The sequence below is a fragment of the Myotis lucifugus genome, unplaced genomic scaffold (genome assembly GCF_000147115.1).
Source record: "Myotis lucifugus unplaced genomic scaffold, Myoluc2.0 scaffold_467, whole genome shotgun sequence".
In the NCBI taxonomy this organism is placed as follows: Eukaryota; Metazoa; Chordata; class Mammalia; order Chiroptera; family Vespertilionidae; genus Myotis; species Myotis lucifugus.
In genome coordinates, this window is record NW_005871515.1 from 168,544 (window position 1) to 193,923 (window position 25,380).

The window sequence follows — 25,380 nt, forward strand, 5'->3', positions numbered from 1 at the left end:
GGTCTCTCTTTAGCACATCTGTCCAAGTGAGGCGGGTGCGAATTACATGTCTAGGATGTCTTGGCGTTCTGTGCTTCTGTAACGACCTCAGCGGGGCCAGTGGGTGTAGGAAGGAAAGAGGAGGGAGGTGAGGGCTTTAAGAAGTTGACTCTATAGCAGCGGTTCTCAACCTGTGGGTCGCGACCCCTTTGGGGGTCGAACGACCCTTTCACAGGGGTCGCCTAAGACCATTGGAAAACACATATATAATTACATATTGTTTTTGTGATCAATCACTATGCTTTAATTATGTTCAGTTTGTAACAATGAAAATACATCCTGCATATCAGATATTTACATTACGATTCATAACAGTAGCAAAATTTCAGTTATGAAGTAGCAACGAAAATAATGTTATGGTTGGGGGTCACCACAACATGAGGAACTGTATTAAAGGGTCGCAGCATTAGGAAGGTTGAGAACCATTGCTCTACAGGATCTAGGATCTGATTGGAAAGAGAGGATCAAGGAAAAGCAGGGGCCCAGGTCGGCTCCCCCTGCAAGACGGGATTGAGATTGGAGGCATAGAGCAGTCCTGGGACGGTTCCAATCAGACTGTTAGCTGATAAATGTCTGCGGAGGCCCCAGCAAAGCAGACCCTCCCGCCCCAACAACAGACGTTTAAAAATATGTGTAGATGGATAAATTAATTGAACATTTCTAAGCAAGTTACATGGAAACTTTAGCACCCACACAAGGATTATGCCATTTCACAAAGTTGTTTTTCACTTGCACACGCGGAAGAGCGATGCTTAATGCGCCAGGCTTGCCCGAGGCCTTCACTGGACATGACGGGCGGAGTTGTCTTGTGGGGGAGGAAGGGGAGGCTTCAGGCTGCTGGGGCTGCAGGAGACATCCAGGTGTAGCAACGAGAGATGCTGCGCCAGAGGACAGTGGGGAGCCTGCCAGGAAGCTGTCTGCTGAGGCCCCAGGGAAGGTAAGATTTCCCAGAGAGAGAACTTGGGGCGGGGGGTGGGGGGTGGGGGAGGACGGGACATTCTGGTTCTCCAGCTCCCCTCTCCCTGTAGCCACCCCCCTCCCTCTGCCTTCCAGGCCCAGCACCACCTGTGCACAGACCATGGTGCCCGCGTGTCTCCCTCACAGCGCTCACGGCTCCTCGGGATGGAGGCACCCCGCTTTATTTGTCACTCCCACCGTGTGAGGCCTGTGAGGGGAAAGGGCCGCAGCTGCTTTCGTTCACCTGCATCTCTAGTATCTGGATCCGAGCTTGGCACCCAGTCGGACCCGGTAAATATTTGTTGAGTGAACGCAGGCAGCACCCGCGGGGATGGACGGGGATGTCTGATGCTCCGCTGCTTGGAGATCTGGGAGCAGCATGGCTTTCCTCTCGTCACACGGGAGGCACCTGCTGCGCAGGCTGCGTGGGGACCGCGGCCACTGCCTCCCGCCTCACAGCACAGTGGCAGGTGCGCTCTGTCCCTGGCCCCGTGAGGACGCCTGTGACCGCGCTGGGCGGCCCTGCCGAGGCTCCCTCTGCTTCTCTAGGGCAGTGGTTCTCAGCCTTCCCAATGCCGCCAGCGACCCTTTAATACAGTTCCTCATGTGGTGGTGACCCCCAACCATAAAATTATTTTCGTTGCTACTTCATAACTGTAATTTTGCTACTGTAAACAATATGTAATTATATATGTGTTTTCCGATGTTCTTAGGTGACCCCTGTGAAAGGGTCGTTCGACCCCCAAAGGGGTCGTGACCCACAGGTTGAGAACTGCTCTCTAGAGTCTCTCTCTCTCTCTCTCTCTTTCCGTCTCATATTTGCCTTTTGTCCCCCCCCCCCAATAATAAGCAGGTTTGGAGGCTCAAGGAAGGCCTGTGTCCCGGACAGCGCTCCAGGGGAAGTGGGGGTGGGGAAAGCCATTGCTCCCCACGTTGCTGCCAACTCCTGCGGCTGGAACAGTCACTCCCCGGCCTGTCCCTTTCTGAGCCCTCTTCTTCCTCGCCCTTCGGACGGAGAGGGGCTTGCTGGGGTGGTCTGTCAGGGGCCTGGCTGCCAGAGGCTGTTTTGGTTATTTCCTGCTAAGCCACATAATCAATCCCCCCGAATTGAGGGCCATTTGATGTGTGCTGGGCGCTGAGGCCAGGGCTCTGGAAGGGAAGAAGCAGGAGCAGGTCTGTTCCTCAGGACTGGCTGCGTCCTGGTCACTGGCTCGGCTGCACTTAGCTGGGGCCGAGCTGGGACAACAGGATCCCCTGCTGCCCCATGGGGTCTCGCTAGTAGACTTGGGGGGCTTCGTACAAGGCAGCTCAGGGCCCCCAAGAGTATAAAAGTGGAAGGTGAAAGTGAGTCCCAGGGTGTGCCTGAACTCCAGGGAGGGGGCTACCCGGGTGGGAACAGTGGGAGACAGGCCAGGGGGTGTCACCCGTGCAACAGCCTAGCAGCCTTGGGCCACACCGAGGAGGAAGACCGGACAGCGTCACCCCGGGCCCGACATGACCCCTTTGCCTTGGAATCTGACCGATGGGGGACCTAGTTCCAGCTTGGTCACCGACCTTCCTCGGGCTGGAGGCTCACGGCAGCCCGGCCTCCCTCCCTTGCCAACGTGCTCCTGGTGCCTGTGTGGGCGGGAGGGACCCTGGGTGGTGTGAACGCCTGTCCTGGGATGAGTTTCGTATCTCTCCCTCCTCCCACTCCACTCATGTCCCACCCTTGCCTCCAACCCCTGCTGCCTGCCACCTTCCCTGGACATTCTGATCAGTCCCCTGCAGAGGCACGGTCTTCTATCTACCGTCGCCTGTCCCACAGGCTGCCTCGTGTGCCTAATTCCCTTTCCATGGCACCTGCCACCTGAGTAGACCCCCGTGAGCCTAGGACCCGAGCTCAGGGAAGTAGGTGGCACTTGTCCAGGTAAATGAGGCAGGCTGACAGCAGGAGGCTGGCCAGGTGACCCCTGGGGTGCCTGCACCTTCCCAGCTGGGAGGCCCTGGGCAGTGGCGACAGTAGCCACTCTAAACTCCTGCTGAAGTGGCCACGTGCAACAGACCAAGGGGCTGGCTGGTGAGATGAGTGTCCGGGGGCGAGAGGCAGGGGAGGCTTTAGGTGGGGCTGGGGGGGGGGTCTCTTTTGGAGGGGACCCTCCGCCTTTGCAGAGGACCATGCCCCTTGGTCTCCTTTTCCCTCCTCGGGGTCAGCCCAGGGCCCATTCATAGGTAAGGCACAGGGTTGGTGAGTGGCTGGGTCCAGCTGGAAGTCCAGCGTTCCCACCAGCCAACACCGACCTCATCAAGGCCTCCCACCGTCCCCAGTGGGAAGGGCGGCACCTTTCTTGTTTCAAATGGAGGGGCCCCAAGAAGCTGCCGGGCCACAGCCAGGGGAAGGAGGGTGGCTTGAGTAGACAAAAGCGGCCATGGAAGACATGAGAAATGGCATTCTTTATTCATAAATAAAAACATAAAACCACCAGAAATAGTTTACATGGCCAAAAGGGGCTTCAAAAATAAAATAAAACGAAGCTGTCAAAAGCAAAGCAAACAAAACAAGAAGCAACCAAGAGAAAAAGAACTGTACATATTCTTCCGAACGCTAGCCCGTCCAAAGGCCGCCGGCTGGGGGTGCCGGCTCTGCCTGCAGACGCAGTAGACGCTCCACACTGGAGGGCGGGGAGCACCACCTGCACGGGGGTGGGTGGGGGAGATGGCTCCAGCTCAGGAGAACTCGGGGCGCAGGGAACGCCCCTCCTGAAGCTGCTGCCCCACCAGCCCAGCCTGCCTCACCTCCGGGCAGCCTGGCTAGGGCGGGACCAGGCCGGGGCAGGGGCAGAGGCTCAGCAGTTGCCTCTCAGGGAGAGATGGCCCCCAGTCCCCACAGAGCTCAGTGTCCACATGGGCGGGGTGTGCCCTGCAGTGGGCGCCCGCCCCTGAGTCTGGTCATCCCAAGTCCCCGAGGCAGAACCCCCTCCTTGCAGAGGGGGTGCGGGCTGCTGCGCTGTCTGCACACAGCTGGAGCTTTTTCAGGCCAGGCAATCTTGGGGGCGCGAGCAAGCCAGCCAGCAGGAGTGCTCAGAGGCAAGGGCCCTGGGCCAGGCTGCCTGCTCTGAGGCCCAGTCGTCCAACCTCCCCAGTCCTGCCAGCCTCTGCTGTCCAGAGCCCCGTCTGGAGAGGCTGGGTCTGGCGGGCACGGTCCAGGAGGAGGAAGCACAGTTTGCACAGGGAGGGGAAGAAAGCCGCGCGGTGGTGAGGTTGCTATGTTACAAGTCACTGATGCACCCTGGTGCCACTGTGGGCCATCCTGGGGCCGGGGGCTGGGGGCAGCCCAGGGAGGGATCCACGGGTTGGCTGAGGGCAGGGCTGTGGGGTGCAGGGCACGGTCATACCCTGGTTAGCACCCACCTCTCCTCAGGTGAGGGACTGCTCTTTGGGAGGGGTGTCGGGGTGTCTCCGGCCTGGGGAGGGGCCAGCAGCCCCTTTCTCTGGCCTGTGGGGCAGTCTCACTGGGAGGAAGGACTCAGGCCCGGCTGGTGGAAATGGAGGGATGACAGCACAACACAGGGCATGGGGCACCTTTGACTTGGGTTCTGCACAAGGCCCGGCGGCCGGTAGGGCCCTTCAGGCCGGGAGGGGGCTCTTGGCCTGTGGATTCCAGGTTTAAATCTGGCTCATGACTAAGAGCCATGGCTTCCAATTCCAGAAACGCTCCTCCGTCGTGTGAAGGCAGCAGGACAGGCACAGCGTAACCGGACTCGGACTCGGGGAAGGAATGCGGTGGGTCCTGGAGGGACCGGGGCAGGAAGAGGAGCAGCTTCATTCCCACCAGGAGTCTGTAGCCGAAGGTCAGAGGTCGGGAGACAGAGGGGGACTGGTGTGGAACTGCCCAGTGCCCCGGGGAACCCCCTCCCCCGACAGGCAGGCATGAGGCGCGGGCACCCAGCAAGGGCTGGCTGTCCTAGGAACAGCAGCTGCGGCTAGAGTCAAAAATAGACCATGGAACAGCCTGGCTGCCTGCTAGAGCTGGCTTGCTTCTAAAAAGACAAGAAAGAAAGAAAAAGAAGAAAAAAAAATTCTGAAACAAGCAACTGAGAAACTCTACCTTTTCTGTGCTCCCCAGCGCTGCACATCCTGAGAACGGAGACCCCGCCTCCCCCGGCGCCGGCCCAGCTCCCAGCAGCTGCAGCCTCTGGCTTCCTGACAGTCCGGCTCTTGGGCCCGCGGTGGCCCTGGGACGTTCACAAGGCTGTGTCTGCGCCTCTCGCTCTCCCTGCCTGGGGCTCTGGCCACCGGCACTCTGGGGACCCCTCCTGACCAGGAAGGACTCTTGTCTGAACTTGGCCCTGGAGCCGTGAAGGGAGCAGGCGTGCCACTGCCCAGGTCGTCCTGACCATCTTAGTGGATACAGGTTATTCTGGATCCAGCAAAGGCTGGGTTCTTGGGAAGAAAACAAGTTCAAAGTAGCCGCTGGCCAACTTAGCCAGGTGGGGAAGCCGCGCCTCCAGACCCCACCAGGAACTATCCCAGGCTCTCCTGGGCACAGCTGGAAAGCCACGCCCACCCGTGTCCCCGAGCCTGCAACCTTCCCTTCCCAGCACCTACCCAGGTATCTATGGCTTTAAGAAAAGTGGTCACTGAGATCAAAGGCCACCGGCTGCCCAGAGGCGGCTCACCGTGTCAGCAGGCCCAGCGGGGTCGGGTCAGACTACTGAGCTTCTCCCTCTGCCCCCTGGGTCCTCGCTGACCGGGGCTACCCAGCTCTCCCCTCCTTTCTGTGGCCGGCAGGCACCGGGACAGCGCTGATGTGGCCAAGCCAGCTGCTCGGCACCCCGCCCCAACCCCTGCGCCTCCTCAGCCAGAGGAAGAGCTCAGGTGATGACTGGGTCAGATTACAAGGATTCCGGTCACAAATGGCTTCGTTCTATTCCCAAGGCATCCCAGTGTGTCGGGGAGAAAGACGGTGGGAAGAGAGGGGGTCGCTGACCTTTGTGGCAGCCACCACCATCCCTGGGGAAGGGTATCTCTAAGTATTTGAATACAGGCCAAGGTGTAGGGAGACCTTGACCAAATGATGGAGACGCCTGGCCCATCACTCGGGAAGGCTAGAGGTCTGGTGGGCGGCAGAGTGGTGAGCACTGCGCCACGGGAAAGGGGAGGAGAGGCCAGGGGCAGTCCCTTCTCTCCCCTCTGCTTCCCTCCCCTGAGGATCCCAGGTCTGTGCCCGGGCAGGCTTCTCTCAGAGGCTCAGCCATTGAGCAGGGAGGAGGGGAGGGAGCCCTCCTGGACAGCCCTGCACCCTGCCTCCTGATGCCAGGTCCGGCTCTCCCCTCCCAGGAGGCCCCTCAGATCTCGGTGGCTATGATGTCCTCGTAGGGGATGTCGGCCCCTTCAAGGTCAATCTCCAGAGCCTCCCCCGCCCCGTCTCTGTGGGCCAGCTGCTGCAGGGCCTTCTCCAGGCGCTGGTTCCGCTGGTACATGGCCAGGTAGCTCTGCTGTAGCTGCTTCTGGTACTGGATCACCTTCTCTTTCTCCTCCTTCCAAACCAGCCGCTCATGCTGGAAGCCTGAGGACATCTGGTCGTGGCCTTGCCGCTCCTCCTTGAGCTCAGCCCGCAGCCGCTCCAGCTCCCGCTGCAGGGCGGGGATGTCCTCAGAGAAGGTGGGCCCCGGCCCGGCCCCCAGCACCGGCCCCCGGGGCGTGCAGTCCCGCTGCAGGGCGGCCTGGGCCCGCAGGTCCTGTAGCTCCTGCTCCAGCAGGTTCACCTTCTCCCGCAGGAGCTCCGACTCGTTCTTCTTGCGCTGCAGCTCGTTCTCGCAGACCTCCAGCTCCAGGCCCTTGGTGCGCAGCGCGCTCTCCAAATCCCGCGTCGTCAGCTCCATGCCCTCCAGCTTGCCCCGCGTGTCCTTCAGCTGCGCCTTCAGACTGAGGATCTCACTGGCCTTGGCGTTGACCTCCATCTGGGACTCCTTCAGCTGCTGCTTCAGGAGGGAGATCTCGCCCGACTTCTGGCACACCTGCCGGGGGTCCGGTCGGGGTGGGAGAGAGGGGAGAGTGGGAGGTGAGAGGCCGTCGCCCAGGGCGGGCCACAGCTCCGCTGCCTCCCAGAAGGAAGCTGTCCTGACAGCTCCCAGGCGTGCTGGTCTGAGTGACCATGAAGGCCAAGCCCCTCCTCGAAGCTCATTTCATTCTGTAGCCTGGCTCGCTCTGTCCACATTCCTCCCTCACCCCCAATTCAGAGTCAAAATCCCAATCTATACCCAAGCCTATAGTCACGTGCAATCGATGACCAGAGGTTTAACCTGCCCACTGCTGGCATCTCCACCATCCACATTTAACATCAGTGGTCGACTTCCATGTCTGCCCCATCTCCATCACCATGTTTATGCACATACTCTCTGACCTCACCCCTGCACACACCCAGCTCCCCTGTCCTCCCTACTGGGCACATTCATGCACTCACCCCCTGATGAGCACCATGCCTGGCTCAGAGACAGGGCCCGATTCCGATCTTCCGATCTACCAGATGATGGGCGACTGTGTTCTGCCTGCCCCCATTTCTATTCCTGTTCCCAGAAAATTCGGCCAAGATCCACAAACACCACCCACGGCACTGAAGCAGACCGGTGTGTTTCTGGTCTGGGCCATTCAGGGCCGTGAGTGGCTCAGAAGAAGGCCGAGGCCCATCTGGGTGTGTGTCACAGAGTGCGTCCCGCTGCCCCGGGAAGGCTGGTGGAATGAGCCTGGGGCCCGGACCTCTAACAGGAGGGATTCTGGGAGCAAGACTGGAAGCCACCTTGACATTTCTCCCTTTTCCTCAGAAACCCCCTTGTTGTCATGAACTACCCTGGAAGCGTCGACTGGGACCAAGAATGCCTTTCCAGGGCCAAGCCTGAATCTGTTTATGGAGGGAGCGGCAGGAGTGAGGGTTGAGGCACGGGCCTGGGCCTGGCTTGGGATCCTGACTTGACCTTGAGGACCTGAGTGACCACTACCTCATGGCTATATGGTATAGTGATGAAATATTTGAACTCCGGGGCCAAGCTGTCAGGATCCAGTCCTGGCTCTGATACTTATTACGTGGTGGCTGTGGGCAAGCCATTTAACCAGCTGCTCTTGATCATCACCTCTCTGTGCCTCAGTCTCCATAACTGAAAAGTGAGGATGAGGAACAGTACTTCCTCCATAGGGTAAGGAGTAGATGAGAGAACCGAAGGCCTGACACTTAATAAACACTCTACACATTACTATTATAGATGTTTGAATATACCTATGTTATTATAAATGTTTAATTTATTTAACTGACTGTTGACTGGACAACCTGGGAGCGAGGGCCACAGCCATGTCCAGCTCAGCTCCAGGCTGGACGGACAGGAGGGATGCCCAATGCCAGCACTAGCTTAGATCCCCGAGACGCCCCCAGGGGCCCCCAGTGCTGGCTGAGAAACAGTAACTGCAGGAGGGTCTGCTGAGCCCACACGGACATGGAGGAAGGCACTGCTCTCAAGGCTCACCTTCTTTCCGCCCCAGAAAACCTGCAAACAGGAAGTGACACCCTCCTCCCCTGCCCAGTCCCCCATCCATCTCTCCACAGCAGGGATATTTCCCTCTACTACTGGTAACACTTCATTCTGGCTGCCAGGATCAGTGCAGAGAGCTCCAGTGCAAACAGATGTGTGTGCTGCTAGGGTAGTGGTGCTGGTCCAACCAGACCCAGTGGCCCTTCCATCCCTTTCCACACAGCGTTTGCCTGGGTGAGCCAGAGCTGCTATGCACACACCCCGCCTGTCCCAGTGCACAGCGCACCGCCAGGAGCCTCCCGGGGAGAAAAGCTGCCCTCAGGCAGCAGGATGGGGGGTGAGCTGGTTCTCCGGCAGCCAGATGCGGAGGCCTCCCTGCCAGGGTGTCTGAGTGCGTGCAAGTGTGTGCGTGAGGCCTTGTCTTCCTGTCCTGCTTCCATCTCAGACACTGGACAGAACCCACACTGACACTTCTGGGGGGGAGCGGTCCGTTCTGTCCCTGAGACCTGCCACACGTGGCAGCACTCTCACCAGTGGGTGGGGACCCTCCCGTCAAAGGTAACATCCTAGGCGCTCTCGTGGCTCTCGGACCGGCATGAACTCAGGTACGGCCGTGCTTCCACTGAGCCTCCTGTGAGCAGGTGAAGCGAGCCGGCCCTCAGATACCCGCTGGGCCTTGCTTCTTATGGCTCCAGCCTCTTGGTCAGTGACTTGGTCAATAAATTCAATTCTGGGGGCCACGAGGCCCCGAGACAGGGAGAGAGGGAGAAGCGCAGACTGACTGCATCCCTAATACGGGAGTCCCTCGTTTGGGTCATGAAGCTGGCCCTTTAGCGCGGCGTGCTGGGCGGTCTGTGTCCACACACCACTGGCCAGGACCTGGAGGAGGGGAGGGGCCGGGCACCAAACAGGGCGAGCCCTCCCCAGTCTTACCTCCCACTGGGTCTCCTCCAGCGCGGGGCCGAAGCTGGTCTTCTCCTTCTCGTAGGACCGCAGCTTGCTCTCCAGCAGGTCCTGCTCCTTCATGAGGCTCTCCAGCTCCTGCCGGAGCTGCCGCTTCTCCTGCTGGAGCTGCAGCACCTGCAGGTGCAGCACCTGCTGTGTGCGCTGGCCCTTCTGCGAGGCCTTCAGCCGGCCGCTGCTCTTGGGCTCGGGGCCCTCCAGCTCCTCGGGGTAGCGCCACGGCCGCTCCTCGTAGGCCTGGCTGGAGGCCAGCTCCTTCTCATCAAAGCTGCGCCGCAGCTTCTGTAGCTCGCCCTCCCTCTCCAGCAGCTTCTGCTCGAGCTCCTGGATGGCGCACTCGTCCGTGGAGATGGGCGAGCGCACGCAGGAGGAGCCCCTGTCCGCCTTGCTCGGGTGGGCCAGCTTGCTGCCGCCGTCGGAGAAGGACAGCGCCTTCAGGCTCATCATGTTGCTGTCCTGGAGGAGGATGCCCTGGGTGATGTTGTGGGCTGAGCCCCCAAAACGGCTGGTGGGCCCCACGGCTGTGACCAGCGGGTCCAGCTGGTAGCTGCTGCTGGTGCTGTGTGTGGGCAGGCTGGACATGGAGTTGCGGCCGGAGTCGGACAGAGCCCCGGAGCACTGGCCGGGCCTCAGCTCCTGCTCCTTGGGCTTGTCCGAAGGGGCGGGGTGCAGCTGGTGGCCGGTGCTCTCGGGGGAGGCGTGCAGGACGGCTCCTGATCGCGGCAGCACCGGCTTGAAGGCTGTGGGCCGCACCGCACCCTTCTCTGAGGCCTGGGGAGAAAAAGAACCATGTGACCTTGGGCCTCCCTGTCCACCCAGCCACTCGGCACCCTTCTTAGTCACAGCCCTAGGCGGCCTCGCCTGGTGCTCTGAAGCTGCCGAATGTGTTGAATCTCTCAAGAAGGAGAAGCCGCTCTGTGCCATGAACTGCCACCTGCCACCAGCTCCTCCCAGCCTCCCGAGATGCACAGCTCCGGCTGTCCTGTGTGGTGCCAGCAGGGGCGTGGGGCTGGGTGCAGAAGTCCCCGCTCACCTCTACCGCCCTTCCAGCAGACACCAGCGTGGCCTCCTCAAAGGGTTGGGAGGAGCACTTGACATAACCCTCTCCTTGTCATTTTCACTGGTAGAGCACTTGCAGTCTAGAATCCCTTTCATCTGAAAAGCTTAAGGGCCAGGGGTCCTCAAACTACGGCCCGCAGGCCACATGCAAATACAAATATTGTATTTGTTCCCGTTTGGTTTTTTTACTTCAAAATAAGATATGTGCAGTGTGCATAGGAATTTGTTCATAGTTTTTTTTTTAAACTATAGTCCGGCCTTCCAACGGTCTGAGGGACAGTGAACTGGCCCCCTGTTTAAAAAGTTTGAGGACCCCTGCTTAAGGCTCTATGCAGACACCCGGGGCCACTTCCTAGTGTACCAAAGCCCGCATAGCGCTGGGGCTGAAGTAGGAACTTGGTTCTTGGCATCCACCGGGGGGCCCCATGAGAGCTTAATCTGGAATGAGGACTGGCTTTCTGGAGTGTGTAGGACTCTTTGGCCCTCATTTCTGCTAAAGATGAAGGCAAGAAACCCACAGCCCTCATCCAGCCAGCCAGCCGGCTCCTGGCCCGGCTTGAGACGAGCTGCCACGCCACCCAGCAGCACATGAGGATCTGCTAGCGAGAAGCTGCCAGCTCTCCAAGCGGACTCTCCATCTGCTCTTCCGGGCGATACCAGAGCTCCCCCTCCTTCCCATGCACTTGAAAATGCTGCTGGTGGTCTTGCCTTGACCATCAGTTACAGCCGGGAGCTCAGCAAGCCTTTCATTTCCCCCTGCTCTTTGCTGAACGGCTCACCTAAGATGGACCAACCTTTGGTCTCTGCAGCGCGGCTGAGCATTTCGGAGATCTAAACGTTTAGGTCACCGCCACCCCTCCCTGCCCTGTGTTCTCCACCCGCGTTGCTCTCCCTGCCATTCCAATCCACCCGCCCTGACCAGAGACCCCCACTTACCATTTCTAGCTGATTGGAGAAGGGCATGAGCTTGGGTGGGGTAGACGGGCCGAAGTCCACCCCAGCCTGGCCCCCTAGGTCCCCACTGGACAGTGCAGTGTAATCGGGGTGGTGGGCGCCCCGGGCCTTCTGGCTGACTTTAATGTAGAAGAAGTCTTCACTCTTGCCCATTTTGGAGCTGGACTTGCCATGCCCCGAGTCCTGGGAGAAGCCGAATCTGAGCAGCCCGTCCGAGTAGCGGTTGAGTTTCTTGAGGTGGGAGGACTTGCGCAGCTTGTACTGGGACGCGCGGCAGTGCTTGCTGTGGAAGCCGTGGCCGGAGATGAGGCTGCTGACGCTGCCCATGGTGACTCGGGGCGGGGGACGGGCGGGGCAGCGCGGGCACCTGGAGTGGCTGTGGCAGCGAGGGGCAGTCCTGGCTCCGGGAGAGGACTGCAGTCATAGCAAAGGCCTCCAGGGCCTGGGAGAGCGCGGATCTGGAAGAGACACAGGGCAGGAGTCAGCAGGGCTGGCCGTGCGGTCCTGGCGGGACCGGAAGAGGAGTCCTCACTGCTGGCCCTGGCAGTGGAGACACGCAGACATGCATGCGTCTGAACAGAAGCCCGGCCCTGTCCCTAGGCTCTCTTTTCTTCCTTGTCCCCAGATTCAGCAGCGTTCCCTTGAGGGTCTGCTTCCCAGGGCGCTGTTCTGAGCGGGGAAACAGAGCAGAGACTAAGACACTTACTGCCCCTGTGCCTGGCGGCTTGTGTTCAGGGTAGTATGGACGGGCCATGGACAGCGTGCACCATCTCAAGTGACAGAGGTGCTATGGGATAAAGCAGAGCGCGTGGGACGGAATTTGGGGGGCTCTTTATACAGGGAGCACCGGGGCGGCCTCTCTGTTGGGGGTGTCATTTAAAAAGACCCCCCAAAAATGGGGGAGCAAGCTGCATGGGAATGTGGGGGAGAGAGAAGCAGTTCAGAAGCAGTCCGCGTGCAGTCCCGAGTCCCTGCGGTGCGGCGTGCCTGGCACACGTGAGACCAGCAAGGAGGCCAGTTGGCTGGAAGCCAGTTAGCAGCAGGGAGGGGAGGAGAAGCCAGGGGCTAGCAGGCCCAGGCCACACAGAGCCTGGGGCCCCAGGGCTTTGGCTGTTACTCTGTGTTACTCTGGTGGCTTTCAGCAGCGACACCATGATCTGACAGGCTGTGGAGGGCCTGGGTGGACGTGGTGGGCCGATTATGCCAGGCGAGTGATACCATGGCTGGGCCAGGAGGTAGTTTTGGATTTCACGTTAGATTTAATTTTAAGTTTTAGCTGATAGGATTTGCTACAGGTTCAAATGCAGGGAGCAAGAGAAAGAGAGGAAGGAGTCTAGTCAAGTAAGTAGAATAAGTATGTTTATTGAGATGCAAAGACCACAAAAGGAGCCAGTTTAGGATGAAGTGGGAGTAGAAACGTCGGGAAGAGGGAGAGGAGTGCTGGAGAGTGGGCAGCAGGACGGGTGGGAGCTGTGTCGGCTGCAGATTTCTGTGTGAACGTTGTTGCGGAGAGAAGCCAGCTATGAGAGCAGAAGAGGCCACGGAGGAAGCGAAGGCAGGAAGAGAGAGAAGTCTGAGGATCCGCTCGGGTGGTAGGAGGTGAGGAGTATGTGGAAGAGAAGCTGAGAAGCTCCCAGCTGATGCAGGAGGCCTAAGGGAGCCACGGAAAGAAGTCGTCCCGGAAAGAGGATGGAGTCAGTACCGCTGAAGTAAGATGATGGCTGAGGACTGGCCAGCGGATTTGGCCATGGGGTGGTCATCGGTGGCCCCAGCAAGAGCAGTTTTGGTGGAGTGGCGGGAAGAAAGGCCTGATTGGAGAGGGTTCCAGAGTGAACGAGGAGGGGAAAATTACTCCCTTGAATGTTGAGAAGTAGTGATAGGAGGTCTGGATCCCAGTTATGAGCCCTGCCTGCTATTCGGTTTCATATACTAATGCTAAGACACATTTTTTTTTTAAGTAATAGGAATGCTTCTTATAATAAATGCTGAAAACAATAATGATGACCTTGCCCCTCATTGGACAGAGGAATGAATACATTGGGATGTCAATAACAACACATGATGATCCAATGAAGAAAGACAAAGCTACATGCTTAGTAAAATAGGAAATCAGAAGGACCCCGCACTCTTTATCCTGCTCTAAATGATACTGTTAACCCTGAAGGGGCAAAAGATGTCCAGGCAGGTTATGGAGAGTTGCGTGTGCACAGCGGGAGGAGCCAGAAGACTCCTCAACTCTGCACGCGGAGGCTTGGATTCAACTGTGCATTGCTATCCTAAAGAATCAAGTGGTTATGCATGAATAAATGTGTTCTATGTTCCATTAGTAAAAACAACACAGCAAAACAAGTTGATGGTCTCTTAGAATCACGGAACCATAGCCATACCTACTCCAGAGGTTCATCAAAGGGATGTGTGAGATACCACCATAAGCTAATGGGTATGTACAAGGCATTCAATAAATGGTGGGCATTTTCATTGGTATCAATTATTATATTATTACCATTGTTCCCTCCAGCATTCATCAACCCTGTTATCTTCAATGCATCCCTTTTTCCAGAAGGAGTTCTCGCTTTTCCACATGCGACTTTCTTGCATCCCAATCCCTGACAGTGCTACCTACGTGTATGGAGTTCCTCTGTTCGCTTAACAGGTGACAATGACTAAATATACTTCTCATCCCCCAGGTCACCCATCTCTTGCTTAGCTAAGACCTTCAGGTCCTTTGAGGCAAATATTCTTCTGTTTTCCATATGTAGGAAAGCTAGTTTTGGCCAAAAGACTCTCCTGCACTCTGCACAGTATACCCCTCGGGCAACTGGTGACTTACTTTTGTCCATCCAGTTGCACATTTTTGAGCATCTTTATGGGCAGTGTTGTGGAGATACGGCAGATCTGGATTTGAAAATCAACTCCTCTGAGGTTTCTTTGCTTATAAAATAAAAATAATCACTCCTGCTCTCGGCGTCCGACCTAGTTCGCGGCGACATGGCTAAACGCACCAAGAAGGTCGGAATCGTCGGTAAATACGGGACGCGTTATGGCGCCTCCCTCAGGAAAATGGTGAAGAAAATTGAAATCAGCCAGCACGCCAAGTACACCTGCTCCTTCTGTGGCAAAACCAAGATGAAGAGGCGAGCCGTGGGGATCTGGCACTGTGGTTCCTGCATGAAAACCGTCGCTGGTGGTGCCTGGACCTACAACACCACTTCTGCCGTCACAGTAAAGTCAGCCATCAGAAGACTGAAGGAATTGAAAGACCAGTAGAAGCTCCACAGTTTGAAACATTGCGAGCCTATAATAAATGGGTTAATTTATATAACAAAAAAAAAAAAAATCTTTGCTTATAAAATAAAAATAATCACTCCTTCAGAGGACCAGCATGAGGATGAAGCAAACCAACAGCAGTCAAGGGCAACGCTGGCCCATGGTAGGCGCGCTGCAGATGTGTGATCAATGCAAGGACAAGACGGGAGTGTTGCCCTCGAGAAGCGTAGACCAGTTAGATTATAACTAGTGTCAGGCTCCATGGATCTATTTGTGTTCTCCTGCTCCACCGCCAGCTCCTCTCACCTGCACCTTCAGACAGACTCCAAAGTTGTCTTCCCCCAGTCTGAAGTGGCACAACCGTCACACACCCTTGGTGAAACCCTGCCAGGCTTCCCATTGTTCTCAGAGTAGAGCAGACTCCTCACCAAACCCCGCAGGCCCCTGGCAGGCCTCAGTTTTGCTCCAATCACATCTCACCCCATTCTTTCCCTGCTCATAACTACAGTTACAGCCCTCGACTCTTTTCTGTTGGTTGAACACATCTAGCCTTTTCCCACCAAGGGCCTTTCGCCCCTGCTGTTGCCTTTGCTGACAAGTTTCTTCCCTTAGCTCTTTACACAGAACATCCTCTCATCCATTAGTTCTCAACCCAGATATCACCTCCGAAAAGTAGTTTTCTCTGGTTGCCCCGGAAAATCCCATCTCCCCATTACTCCCTATTACTCCAATCTGTTCATTCTTTCGTAACACTAGCTTTAACCTGTAATAATCTTCTTTTTAAATGTGTGTGTGTTGTGAATGTATCCAACAGGATATAAGCTCCATGAGAGCGAAGACTGTGCATCTATAGCTCCTAAAACAAAAATGAGGAACATGGAGCACAGACTCAGAGAGGTCGACATGGCCCCTTGTTATTTGGTGACCAGTGACCCTGGGGGAACCTCGACCCAAGTTCCATGAAACCATGCTGCAGACACTGCTGAGGACTCTAGGTGAGGCTCAGGGAGGCTAAGGTCAGTCCTGGACAGCAGAGTGAGTTTCCAGGGTAGGGGAGAGAAAGTCTGGAGGACAACTCAAGGTCGTCACTTCTGGCCATGACTTCATTTCCCTTTTGGGTGGATGACAACAAGGTTTTGAGTACAGGTGAGCCCCTTTGCTCCCTGAGCAACAGCTGGATGCCTTGTGAAGCACAAGCACTGCCCTAGGGGATGGAGAGGAAAAGTCCAATGATACGGGGAGCAAATGAGAGGAAGGGGTGAAGATGGTGGCCTCTGACCTCCGGCCTCCGAGTGCAGCCTTAGCCCCTGACCCCTGCCCTCCCTCCACTCCCCAGGTCATGACACACAGAGGAGCTTTGAAGTTTGAGATTATCCCCAGATCCACTTGGAGCTAAACTAATTACCTTTCAATGCCTGGACTCGTTCTGTTTTTAACTTGGAGAGAACTTCAGAGAAAGCTTGGCTGTGGTCCAGCCCTAGTTTTCCGACCCGCCCAGCCCCGCAGGACTGTGTCTCTGTGCTCAGGGGGAAGGAGCACATTTTTATTCCTGGGAAATAGACCCCACTGGCCAGGAGTACATACTCAGGGTGGAAATGAGCACACAGATCTTGGCGGTCAAGCAGGAGAGAAGGAAGAGGGAAGGACTGGGGAGGGAAAAGGAAGGAACCATGGAATCACACTGAGCGTGTTGGAGGAACTTTGTTCTGCATGACCTCCTACTGACTTCAAAGAAGGAATCCAGCAAGAATCAGACTTCAGGTCTTAAGGGAAGAGAGAACAGCTAGTGGAAAAGGACCCCCTCTCCCCCCATGCTATACTCAGAATCTGACCGCAGAGAACTCAGGAGACTTCCCCCAGACTCAGTGCCAGCCCCGCAAATGACTGAGGCTGCTACATTGGGGCAGACAATGACCGGGATCCTGGGGCATCCTCAGCTTTGGGCTGCTTCTACTCCCACCACAGTTGCCTTCCCCGACTCCATTCTGCACCCTCCTTCCCTTCCTGAAACATGAAGATAGAGGCATAAAGGTGAAGAGGGGCCTGTCTAGACTCAGGTGAGAAATAACACTACACACCCTCCCAACCCAAACCACAGGGAAGAGCAGCTCCGGCCTACCCACATCAATCCAAACCTCTGGCCCGCGGAGGGTGAGGCTCCATATCTGCCCTCCCCTCTCCCCCGGGCCTGGAGAGGTCACCACCAGATCAGGATGCTCAGCCTCCACTTACCTCACTCCTCAGCCCCCCATATTTCCCTTCCTGCTCTGTTTTCTCTCCCTCCTTCGCCCTCCTCATCTATTCTCCTCCCCACACCCTCCCAGGGAACAGTCCTGGTGGGAGGGTCAACGAGACACCCACAGCCACGCTGCAGGGCATCTCTGCTTTCCTGCCAAGGAGGTGCCACCACCCAGCACACACCCACAGGGACTCACAGAGCTCGGGGAGGCTGTGCCAGCTCCGTTGTGTAGCTTCCTCCAGCACCCAGGCCGAGCTATGCTGCCCACTCCCAGGCCCACCGGCGGGGTGTGTCCCAGTAACTGCTGTGCAATGTCACCTGCAGGCTGAGCCTAGATGATGGGGCTAAGTGTGGGGTTCATTTAATCATTTATTTGATAAATATTTATTCAGCATCTGACAAGGACCAAGTATGCAAATTGCAGGGGGAGGGAGGAAAGGAGAACAGTAAGCACATAGACTAAAAAACAAAAGCCAAAGAGGGAGGGAGGGACAGGTGTGCCCGCGCATTTACTGCTTCACTGGCAGTGCCCAGCGAAGGCCTCTGAGAAGACATTCAGGAACAGGCAGCCTGGTGACACTTTTGATAGAATAGTCCCTCGGGGAGAACAGCAGTGCGAAGGCCTGAGGTAGAGCAGTGGTTCTCAAGTGGGGTGACTTGGCAGGTTTGGAGACAGCCATGACTGCTATGACTGGGATCTAGTACATGGACACAGCACAGCCCCTATCTAGTACATGTGGCAAAAACAGCCCCTATGACAAAGAATTATCTGACCCAAACTATCAATAGCACTGAGGTTGAGAAGTCTGGTTTTAGAGAAACAGAAAGAAAAATTTTACCACCTCAGCCCTGCCATTGACGGAGTGTGACTTAGAGCAAGTGCCTCGAGCGCTCTATCACATGTAAAAGTGGAGGCAACCACGCCTGCTTTGCCACAGGACAGCTGTACTGACAACGGATGGTCACCGGCACCAATTCAGCACCAACAGGAACCCCAATTTGGGGTGAAGCAAACTTAATCACTGCAAGCACCTCCAGGGTGATACCGCATGGCTGGTACTATACAGTATGGCCCTGGGGCCAGGCCCTCGTCCACTAGGAAGCTCCGCTCTACTCACAGGTGCACCACGAGACCTTCTCCAGCGTTTCAGTTCCTGCAGGGAAAACCCGGTCTTCAATCTTGGAAAGCGCATTCTCCTAGCCAATGAGGAGCTGGCTTAAATAGACAGATATTCCCACCCCTGGCCCCTGATTGGTCAGAACAGAACGGCTCTGATTGGATGCGGAAAGCCTCAGTCCCATTGGTTGAAGTAGGGCTCCAGGAGCTCCTTTATAAGGGCTGGCTCACAGGGCAGACACACAGGACAGGTGGGCAGAGGCTTCTCCCCAAGTGCAGTTTGTTTGAGAGGCCCCTGTGCAGAAATGGCTGGTAGGCTGGGGTGTGTGTGTGTGTGTGTGTGTGTGTGTGTGTGTGTGTGTGTCGCGCGCGTGTGTGTGTGTGTGTGTGTGTGTTTTGTGTGTTTAAATTTGAGCTCATTTAGCCACCAGGAGCTTTTGTTTACAGTCTGAACATGAAAGGAAGTTAGAGCTTAGCTCGTACTTGGAAAAATCACCAGTGCTGGTTATTGTTAGTGTTGTTTCTCGAAAAATCACCAGTGCTGGTTATTGTTAGTGTTGTTTCTCATTACTCTCCAGGCCAGTTCGCTGAGATATTCAATTATACAATAGATGGCTTATTGCAGGAGCGCCTTGCACTCCCAGATCAACCTGGCCGGCCTCAGTGGTCTGAGGACTGTGGCTTTCCCATGATGCTCCTGTACCAGGGAGACACAGACGAGGGGCCAGGTGTAACCCTCCCTTTACTGCGGAGCTTCGCTGGCTCTGGGCTGTTTCCAACCACAGCATGAGCGGCTGGGTTCAGCTCAGTTCTCCTGAGGCCTCTGGAGAATGAGTGGGAGCTACTGACCCCCTCCTCACCAGTGTCTCCCCTCTGAGATTTGCATATGACTTCTCAGGGTTCCTTGACCCGGAATGCCCCTTGATTGACCCACGTTAAACAGATTAATATATCCTGCTCTGGGGGATCAAATGTGAGCTTGGGGCTCTGAGGAGGGACAAATAACTTGGTCTTGGATTCTTGTCTTAACTAATGACTCCCGGTTTTCCTTCATGGATTGGGGAGGTGGAGCAAGGAGAGGAAGTGAAACTAAAGAAACTTATCACCTCAGTGCAGCCTGCCCCTCCCAAACTCAGACTCCAAGGCCTCACAGCCCCCCTTCCCAGGACTGGGACAGACCTCAGACCAACTTCAAAGAGGGTCATAAAATGAAAGGAGGGGCCAGGCAGTCAGGGGGCAGCCACCTGGACCATGATGAGCAAGACTCTGGGTGGACACCTCACCAATGCTCGCCCAGGTCCGGACATGTCGCTATTTGAGCTTTCTTCTTCCATTTAATTTTAATTGATTATTAAAATACCAAAATGCTACAAAAATAACCTGGGTTGCTCATGCAGAATTGACAACTGTTAAAATGTTGTCATATTTGTTTCAGAAATAAAACATTTAAGTTGCAATCCCCGTTCCCTATTTCTTCTCTCTCCCTGTTACTCTCTCCCTAGGGTGGGGATGGGAGGCCCTATCATGAATTTCCTGGGTAAATTTTTTATATTACACATATTTTTAACATACAAGAATATTCTGTATTGCTTTGTTTTCCTCTTTTTATAAATGGTATCATGTTGTATCATTCTGCAACCTCGAGTGTCTTATTTAACCTTTTGCATGTTGGGCCCCACTTATGCTGCTCCTTCATCTGCTGTGTAATCATCCTACCACATTTTGTTGACCATTCCCTACTCAGGTGCTTCCATTTTGTTGCTAAAACCCTCTTATATATGATTACTTCCCCACATGTGTGGACTTTTTGTAAGATTTACTTTCTTTGAGTCTTGGAAGATACCTAGTTTTTAAAGCCCCTCCCCTTTCAATTGAAACTCTCAAGACGAGGTGGTATCTGAGACTCATATTGGCCAATATATCAGAGGGCAACAAGAGTGGGATCAGAGCCCCAAATCCCACTTCCCCATTTTACTCCAGGGTGGGGGAGGCATGTCATTGTTATCAAGAAGAGGGTGCCATGGGCAGAGAGGAGGTGGGAGGGAAGGAGTCTTGGCCAGAGACACTGTCCTGCTGAAGGTGACAAAGGACCTGCCGCTCTGAGGCAGCCTGGATACGAATAAAAATTCCATAACACTAAAGCTGTGCAGGACCTTAGAGATCCTGTTCCCCAACTCCTTCACTACCCACAGAGGCCAGGAGCAGGGAAGGGACTTACCCAGTCACATCAAAAGTTCTGGACTTGAGACCAGCATGCTTTCCATTTTACCAACAGGACAGGATTTCCATTTTCCAGACCGGGGGTGAGCAGCTCCCTGTGTGAGTGGGCCAAATGTGTAAGGGAGTGTGTGTGTGCACGCGCATGCGCGTAAGGCTGCCTGATACAGATGGGATTCTATCCTGTGAGCTCGCAGCCCTTGGCACAGCTTCAATGAGATGATCCCCCTGGGAGTTGGTGCCTGGGAAGGCAGAGGAAGCAGCTGCGGGCAGGCTCTGCTTGGGCCCACCGTGGGGAATGGGGGAGCTGACCTGTCTCCAGCAATGGCTGATGGTTGCTGGGCAGGGCCTAGAGCTCTGCCTGCAGCTGTCTCCCTCACTCTGGGGGCATCACAGTGCAGGACAATTCCTATCTTAGCCTGGGAAGCCACGCCTTTGCTTTCTCAGTTCAGTTCTATCTGTGGCACCTGGATAACACACATTCACTATTATTCATTCCCATTGTCCTTCAGGGTAGACCATGTGCCAAATATCACCTAGGGTGCCTGTCACAAAGAACTGGAACTCTCAGTGAAACTGGAACTCTCAGTGAACCCTCAGCTTCCTTTCAAAGGAAGAATCTTGGGTCTCCCCACCCTGGGCAGTCCCTCCACAGGACACTTTGGTGCTCAGACCACTGGGCACTCAGTGACAAGGCCTGGGGACCGCTTTTGCATTAGGGATGAAGGGTTCTCTCTTCATTATCGTTAAACCTCCTTGAAGGCAGCAATGAGAGCAGTTTCTCTGTGCCCCACACAGTGCTGAGCACAGTGCTGAGGACACAATACGTTCTCAGTGCATGTTTTAAAGTATTTATTGATTTCAGAGAGAAAGGGAGAGGGAGAGAGAGATAGAAACATCAATGATGAGAGAATCACTGATCAGCTGCCTCCTGCACGCCCCTCACTGGGGATCGAGCCCTCAACCCAGGCATGTGCCCTTTTGCCGGAATCGAACCTGGGACCCTTCAGTCCGCAGGCCGACGCTCTATCCATTGAGCCAAACCAGGTAGGGCTCTCAGTGCACATTTTAACAAAATTAGCTCCCGGGGTCACTGGCTGAGTTTGCGGAAGGGCAGGTGAGGCCCAGAGAGATGTGGGATTAGGGAGGGTCCCACATGCAGATCGGAAGCCAGGTCTACAGAACTAGAATCCAATCTGGCTTCAACCCAAACTTCCAGCTCTTAGACTGACTTTGAGTCAACGGTTACCTTGGGGAGAAGGAGATTTACCCCCTCTGCCCTACCAGCAGGTCATAATTTCAAGAGTTTCATCAAAAGGTTGATGAGACTTGGGGACTCAACAGGGTTGAGTGTAGTCACCTGTTGGGAATGGCTAAAGGCATTTCCCCAAACCTGAATAGGAAACTGATTGTGGCTGCCAGACAGTTAAAGGGCATCTTAATCTACATGTTATTGCCTCCTACTGGCCAAACACCTGAACAGCCGTAGGCTATTCCCCAAACTGACAATGCTTCTGTACCCTTTGAAACCTTACCCTTTGAGGTGTATTATCTCCACCTTGCCTTAGGACAAATTGTGTTAATAAAAGCAAGGGTCCTAGACAAGGAGGGAGTCTTCAGTTCCTTTAGCTGAAGGTCCTCTGACCCCCAATGCCTTTCAAAATTATATCTCGTCTTGGGACTTCTTATTAGTCTCTGGATTCCTATCTCATCTACACACAGCCTTTTCCAGAGTCCTGAACCCTTCTTGATGCTGGGACAAGAACCCCGGCACCCCTCCTTCTTGTCCTTCACATCCCAGTCCTGTTCAAAGGTTTCAGCCAAGACAAAAAAATATATGAGGCCGTCTCTGTTTCCAAGGGGATGGTGGAGAGACAAGACAGGCAAGTGAAAAAGCAGCACTGGTTGAACTAAGGATTATAGCACGTGAGTGGTATTTAACGTTTTCTTTATACAGAAGTGAGGTAAAAGTTCTCACTCTACTGTCTGCCTATTATGGACTGAATGTCTGTGTGCCCCTAAAATGCATGCATTGAAGCCCTAACCCCCAATAGATGGTGTCAGGTGATCAGCCTGGGAGGTGATTAGGGTGAGATGAGCATTCAGGTGAGGTCCTCATGGTGGAATTAGTGTCCTTAAGAGACTAGAGCCCCTTTGCTCTCGATCTCTCTCTCCCTCTGTCCCCCCTCCCACCATGTGAGGACACTGCAAGAAGGTGTTTTCTACAAGACAGGAAGAGCGGTCACACCAGAGACAGAATCTGCCATTGCCTTGACTCTGGACTTCCAGCCTCCGGAACTGTGAGAAGTCAGTGTGTGTTGTTTAAGCCCCCATTTGTAGTATTTTGCTATAGCAGCCCGGCTAAGACACTGGCCCCTCTGCCCCCACCCGACACCCTGGCGGAAGATGCCCCCTAGGTCACCCTATTCCTGGCACTGTCCTTATATTCTTCCCTCCTGCTTCTCTGTCCACATGGTGCTGATCGCTCCAAAGTGCTCAGACCTGCTGTTGTTTGGGGATAGTTCTATAACGGAATAATGCTTGATGGAGGTCAGGGAAGCTCAGCTCTACTTCCGGTTCTGCCTCCTCCAGCTCTGAGACACGCAGCCAGCAGGTTCAGTTTCTGGCCCTGCCCACTGTGACTGAGGGCAGAGCCTGTGCCTGTAGAGCTACGAGTCCATAGGAGGGAGCCATCAGGCACCATTCAGCAGGTCCCTACATGACGTATATGCCACCTGCATGATGGCATTAGGTCCTTGACAAAGGCTCACAGATTGGAGGATCTGTTTTGTCACCTGGCATAAGGTTTAACCTTCCTGCATCTCTACTTCCACATGTGTCAGATAAGCACAGCTGTATGATACCTACCTCACCCAGGTGGCATTCATATGATTAGAATATATATACTAGAGGCCTGGTGCATGAAATTCATGCACTGGGGGGAGGGAGGGGGTGTCCCTCAGCCCAGCCTGCACCCTCTCCAATCTGGGACCCCTCGAGGGATGTCTGCTGGCTCCCAACCGCTCACCTGCCTGCCTGCCTGATTGCCCCTAACTGCTCCTGCCTGCCAGCCTGATCACCCCCTAACCACTCCCCTGCCAGCCTGATCGACGCCTAACTGCTCCCCTGCCAGCCCGATTGCCCCTAACTGCCCTCCCCTCCCCTGCCAGCTCGATTGCCCCCAACTGCCCTCCCTGTCGACCTGGTTGCCCCCAACTGCCCTCCCCTGCCAGCCCAGTCACCCCCAACTGCCCTCCCTTGCTGGCCATCTTATGGCAGCCATCTTGTGATGACATAGGTGTGGCCATCTTGTGTGAGGACATGACAGTCAATTTGCATATTGCCTCTTTGTTATATAGGAGGATATTAGAGGCCCAGTGCGTGGATTTGTGCACATTGAAAGGAAATTAATTAGAAGGTGGCTGGTGGGGTGGGACTGGGCAAGATGGGCTAGACATACCCTGGAGCCAACCTCCCTGAGGTCCCTCCCAGCCAGCCACACCCAGGACAGTGCTGGGGCTTGAAAGGCGTCTGCAGAGTGAGCGGGTCCCTCCAGCGGGTGGGGTCCCTCAGCCTGGCCTGCGAGGATCGGGCCGAAACCAGCAGTCCGACATCCCCTGAGGGGTCCTGGAGTGCGAGAGGGCACTCTGCAAAGTTGCTGTCGCTCGGCAGCTCCTGCATTGAGCGTCTGCCCCCTGGTGATCATTGCACGTCATAGCTACCGGTCAGAAAGTCAAATGGTCAGACGGTCACTTAGGCTTTTATATATATAGATATATATATGAAAATGCTTGACCACAGTAAGAATAATACATTGGATAAATTTACACCAAAGTGCTTGTGAAATTATAAAACAGTGTGGAAAGATGCTAGAACTAGATCCTCATGTCTTGAAGTTAAAGGAGCAGGTCTTTAGGGAAGGATGACCACCCCACCCCCATCCCCATCTCCATCTCCTTGTGGAGTAGGGCCGGCCAGACCTGCCTCTCAGCCTGCTGGAGGGCAGTGGGCTTGCAGAGTGTGGGAGCAGTCCAGTAGCACCTGCCTGCTGGGGCTGGGGGTGCTGGGATGGCCCCCAGCAGCTCTGCAGCAGAGGTCTCCCTGGGGCTAAACAGGGCTCATGCCCAGGGATTACCTGACTCCCCTTTCAAGATGACTCTCCCCCTGACCCTCTGTCCCCCACCCCAGCACTCTGCCTGACTCAGCTTTCCTTATCTGGAATTCCAGTGTTTGTATTACTGTCCTTGACCTCTCCTGCCATTTGCTGCTCTGGATAAGGAATGGGGGAGAGGGGGGCTGGGGCCAGGGCTGGGGCAGGGGTGAGCCTGGGAGCTGGTTAATCATTTCAGCCCAATCTGCAACCCTCCCCATGCTTGCTTTGCTGGTGCCTGGAGGGCTCCATGTGCAAAGCTCAATGCATATTTCTGGGTGAATGGATGAATGAAAAAGAGGAGAGGATGGAGGAGGGAGGAGGTAGGGGAGTGTGGGCAGTGCAGAGAGGCTGAGGGGAGCAGGTTGCAGGTGGGCTGTGAGCAGGGGCCCACGCAGTTCTCAATAAGTGCACTTGGGTTCCGTGGAAAGGAGCAAGTGAAAGGGAAATCGCTGGTAGGCTGAGTCATCCCATTGGGTGAACAATCGGAAGCAATTCTGCTTCCCACTGCTGGGAGAAGTCAAAAGCCATTCCGCCTGGCAGCCTTTTGTGTGCAGATCCCAGCGGTCAGCTGCTGGCTGAGCCTTCCTCCTCCCCAGTGGGCAGTTTGTATCCTAACAGTGCTGATTGATGGTTCTTCTTAGGAACATGATTGCCCACCAATCCCAACCTGCCCTTCTCTTTTCCAAAATTAAACTACAGTTACATGCAAAGCTCATGCAAATTTCACCCCTGCTGCTGTGAGTGAGTGCAGCGGCTGCTCCCACGTGAGGCAGCAGAAGGTGAGCCTCATCCAGGCCTATGACTGGGGCACCATGGGACACCAAGGCCCACTTCTCCTCCTTTAACTTCTAAACAAGGGTGACTCCGGTGCTCAAAGGCATAGCCTGTCTGATGGGGATCTGTGTGCACAACC

The 25,380-nt window shown here is 55.4% G+C and overlaps 2 protein-coding genes across 2 annotated transcripts in view; one reads left to right on the forward strand and one right to left on the reverse strand.

The window, feature by feature from the left end:
- Nucleotides 1-3,410: 3,410 nt before the first annotated feature.
- Nucleotides 3,411-25,380, reverse strand: part of LZTS1 (leucine zipper tumor suppressor 1) — a 51,940-nt gene continuing 29,970 nt past the window's right edge. Inside the window, exons 2-4 of the mRNA XM_014445606.2 lie at nucleotides 11,457-11,932; nucleotides 9,432-10,232; nucleotides 3,411-6,995 (exon numbers count right to left, since the gene is read on the reverse strand). Of these exons, the coding sequence (XP_014301092.1) occupies nucleotides 6,324-6,995; nucleotides 9,432-10,232; nucleotides 11,457-11,801 (1,818 nt within the window). The 5' untranslated portion in view covers nucleotides 11,802-11,932 and the 3' untranslated portion in view covers nucleotides 3,411-6,323. The remainder of the gene's footprint in view (nucleotides 6,996-9,431; nucleotides 10,233-11,456; nucleotides 11,933-25,380) is intronic.
- On the forward strand, nucleotides 14,433-14,811 carry LOC102439479 (putative 60S ribosomal protein L37a). Its single transcript, XM_006103188.3, has one exon. The coding sequence runs from the start codon at nucleotides 14,463-14,465 to the stop codon at nucleotides 14,739-14,741; it is 279 nt and encodes a 92-aa protein (XP_006103250.1). The 5' UTR covers nucleotides 14,433-14,462; the 3' UTR covers nucleotides 14,742-14,811.

What these genes read in the sequence shown, in the direction of transcription:
- LOC102439479 (XM_006103188.3), top strand. Translation starts at nt 14,463, where the DNA reads ATGGCTAAACGCACCAAGAAGGTCGGAATCGTCGGTAAATACGGGACG.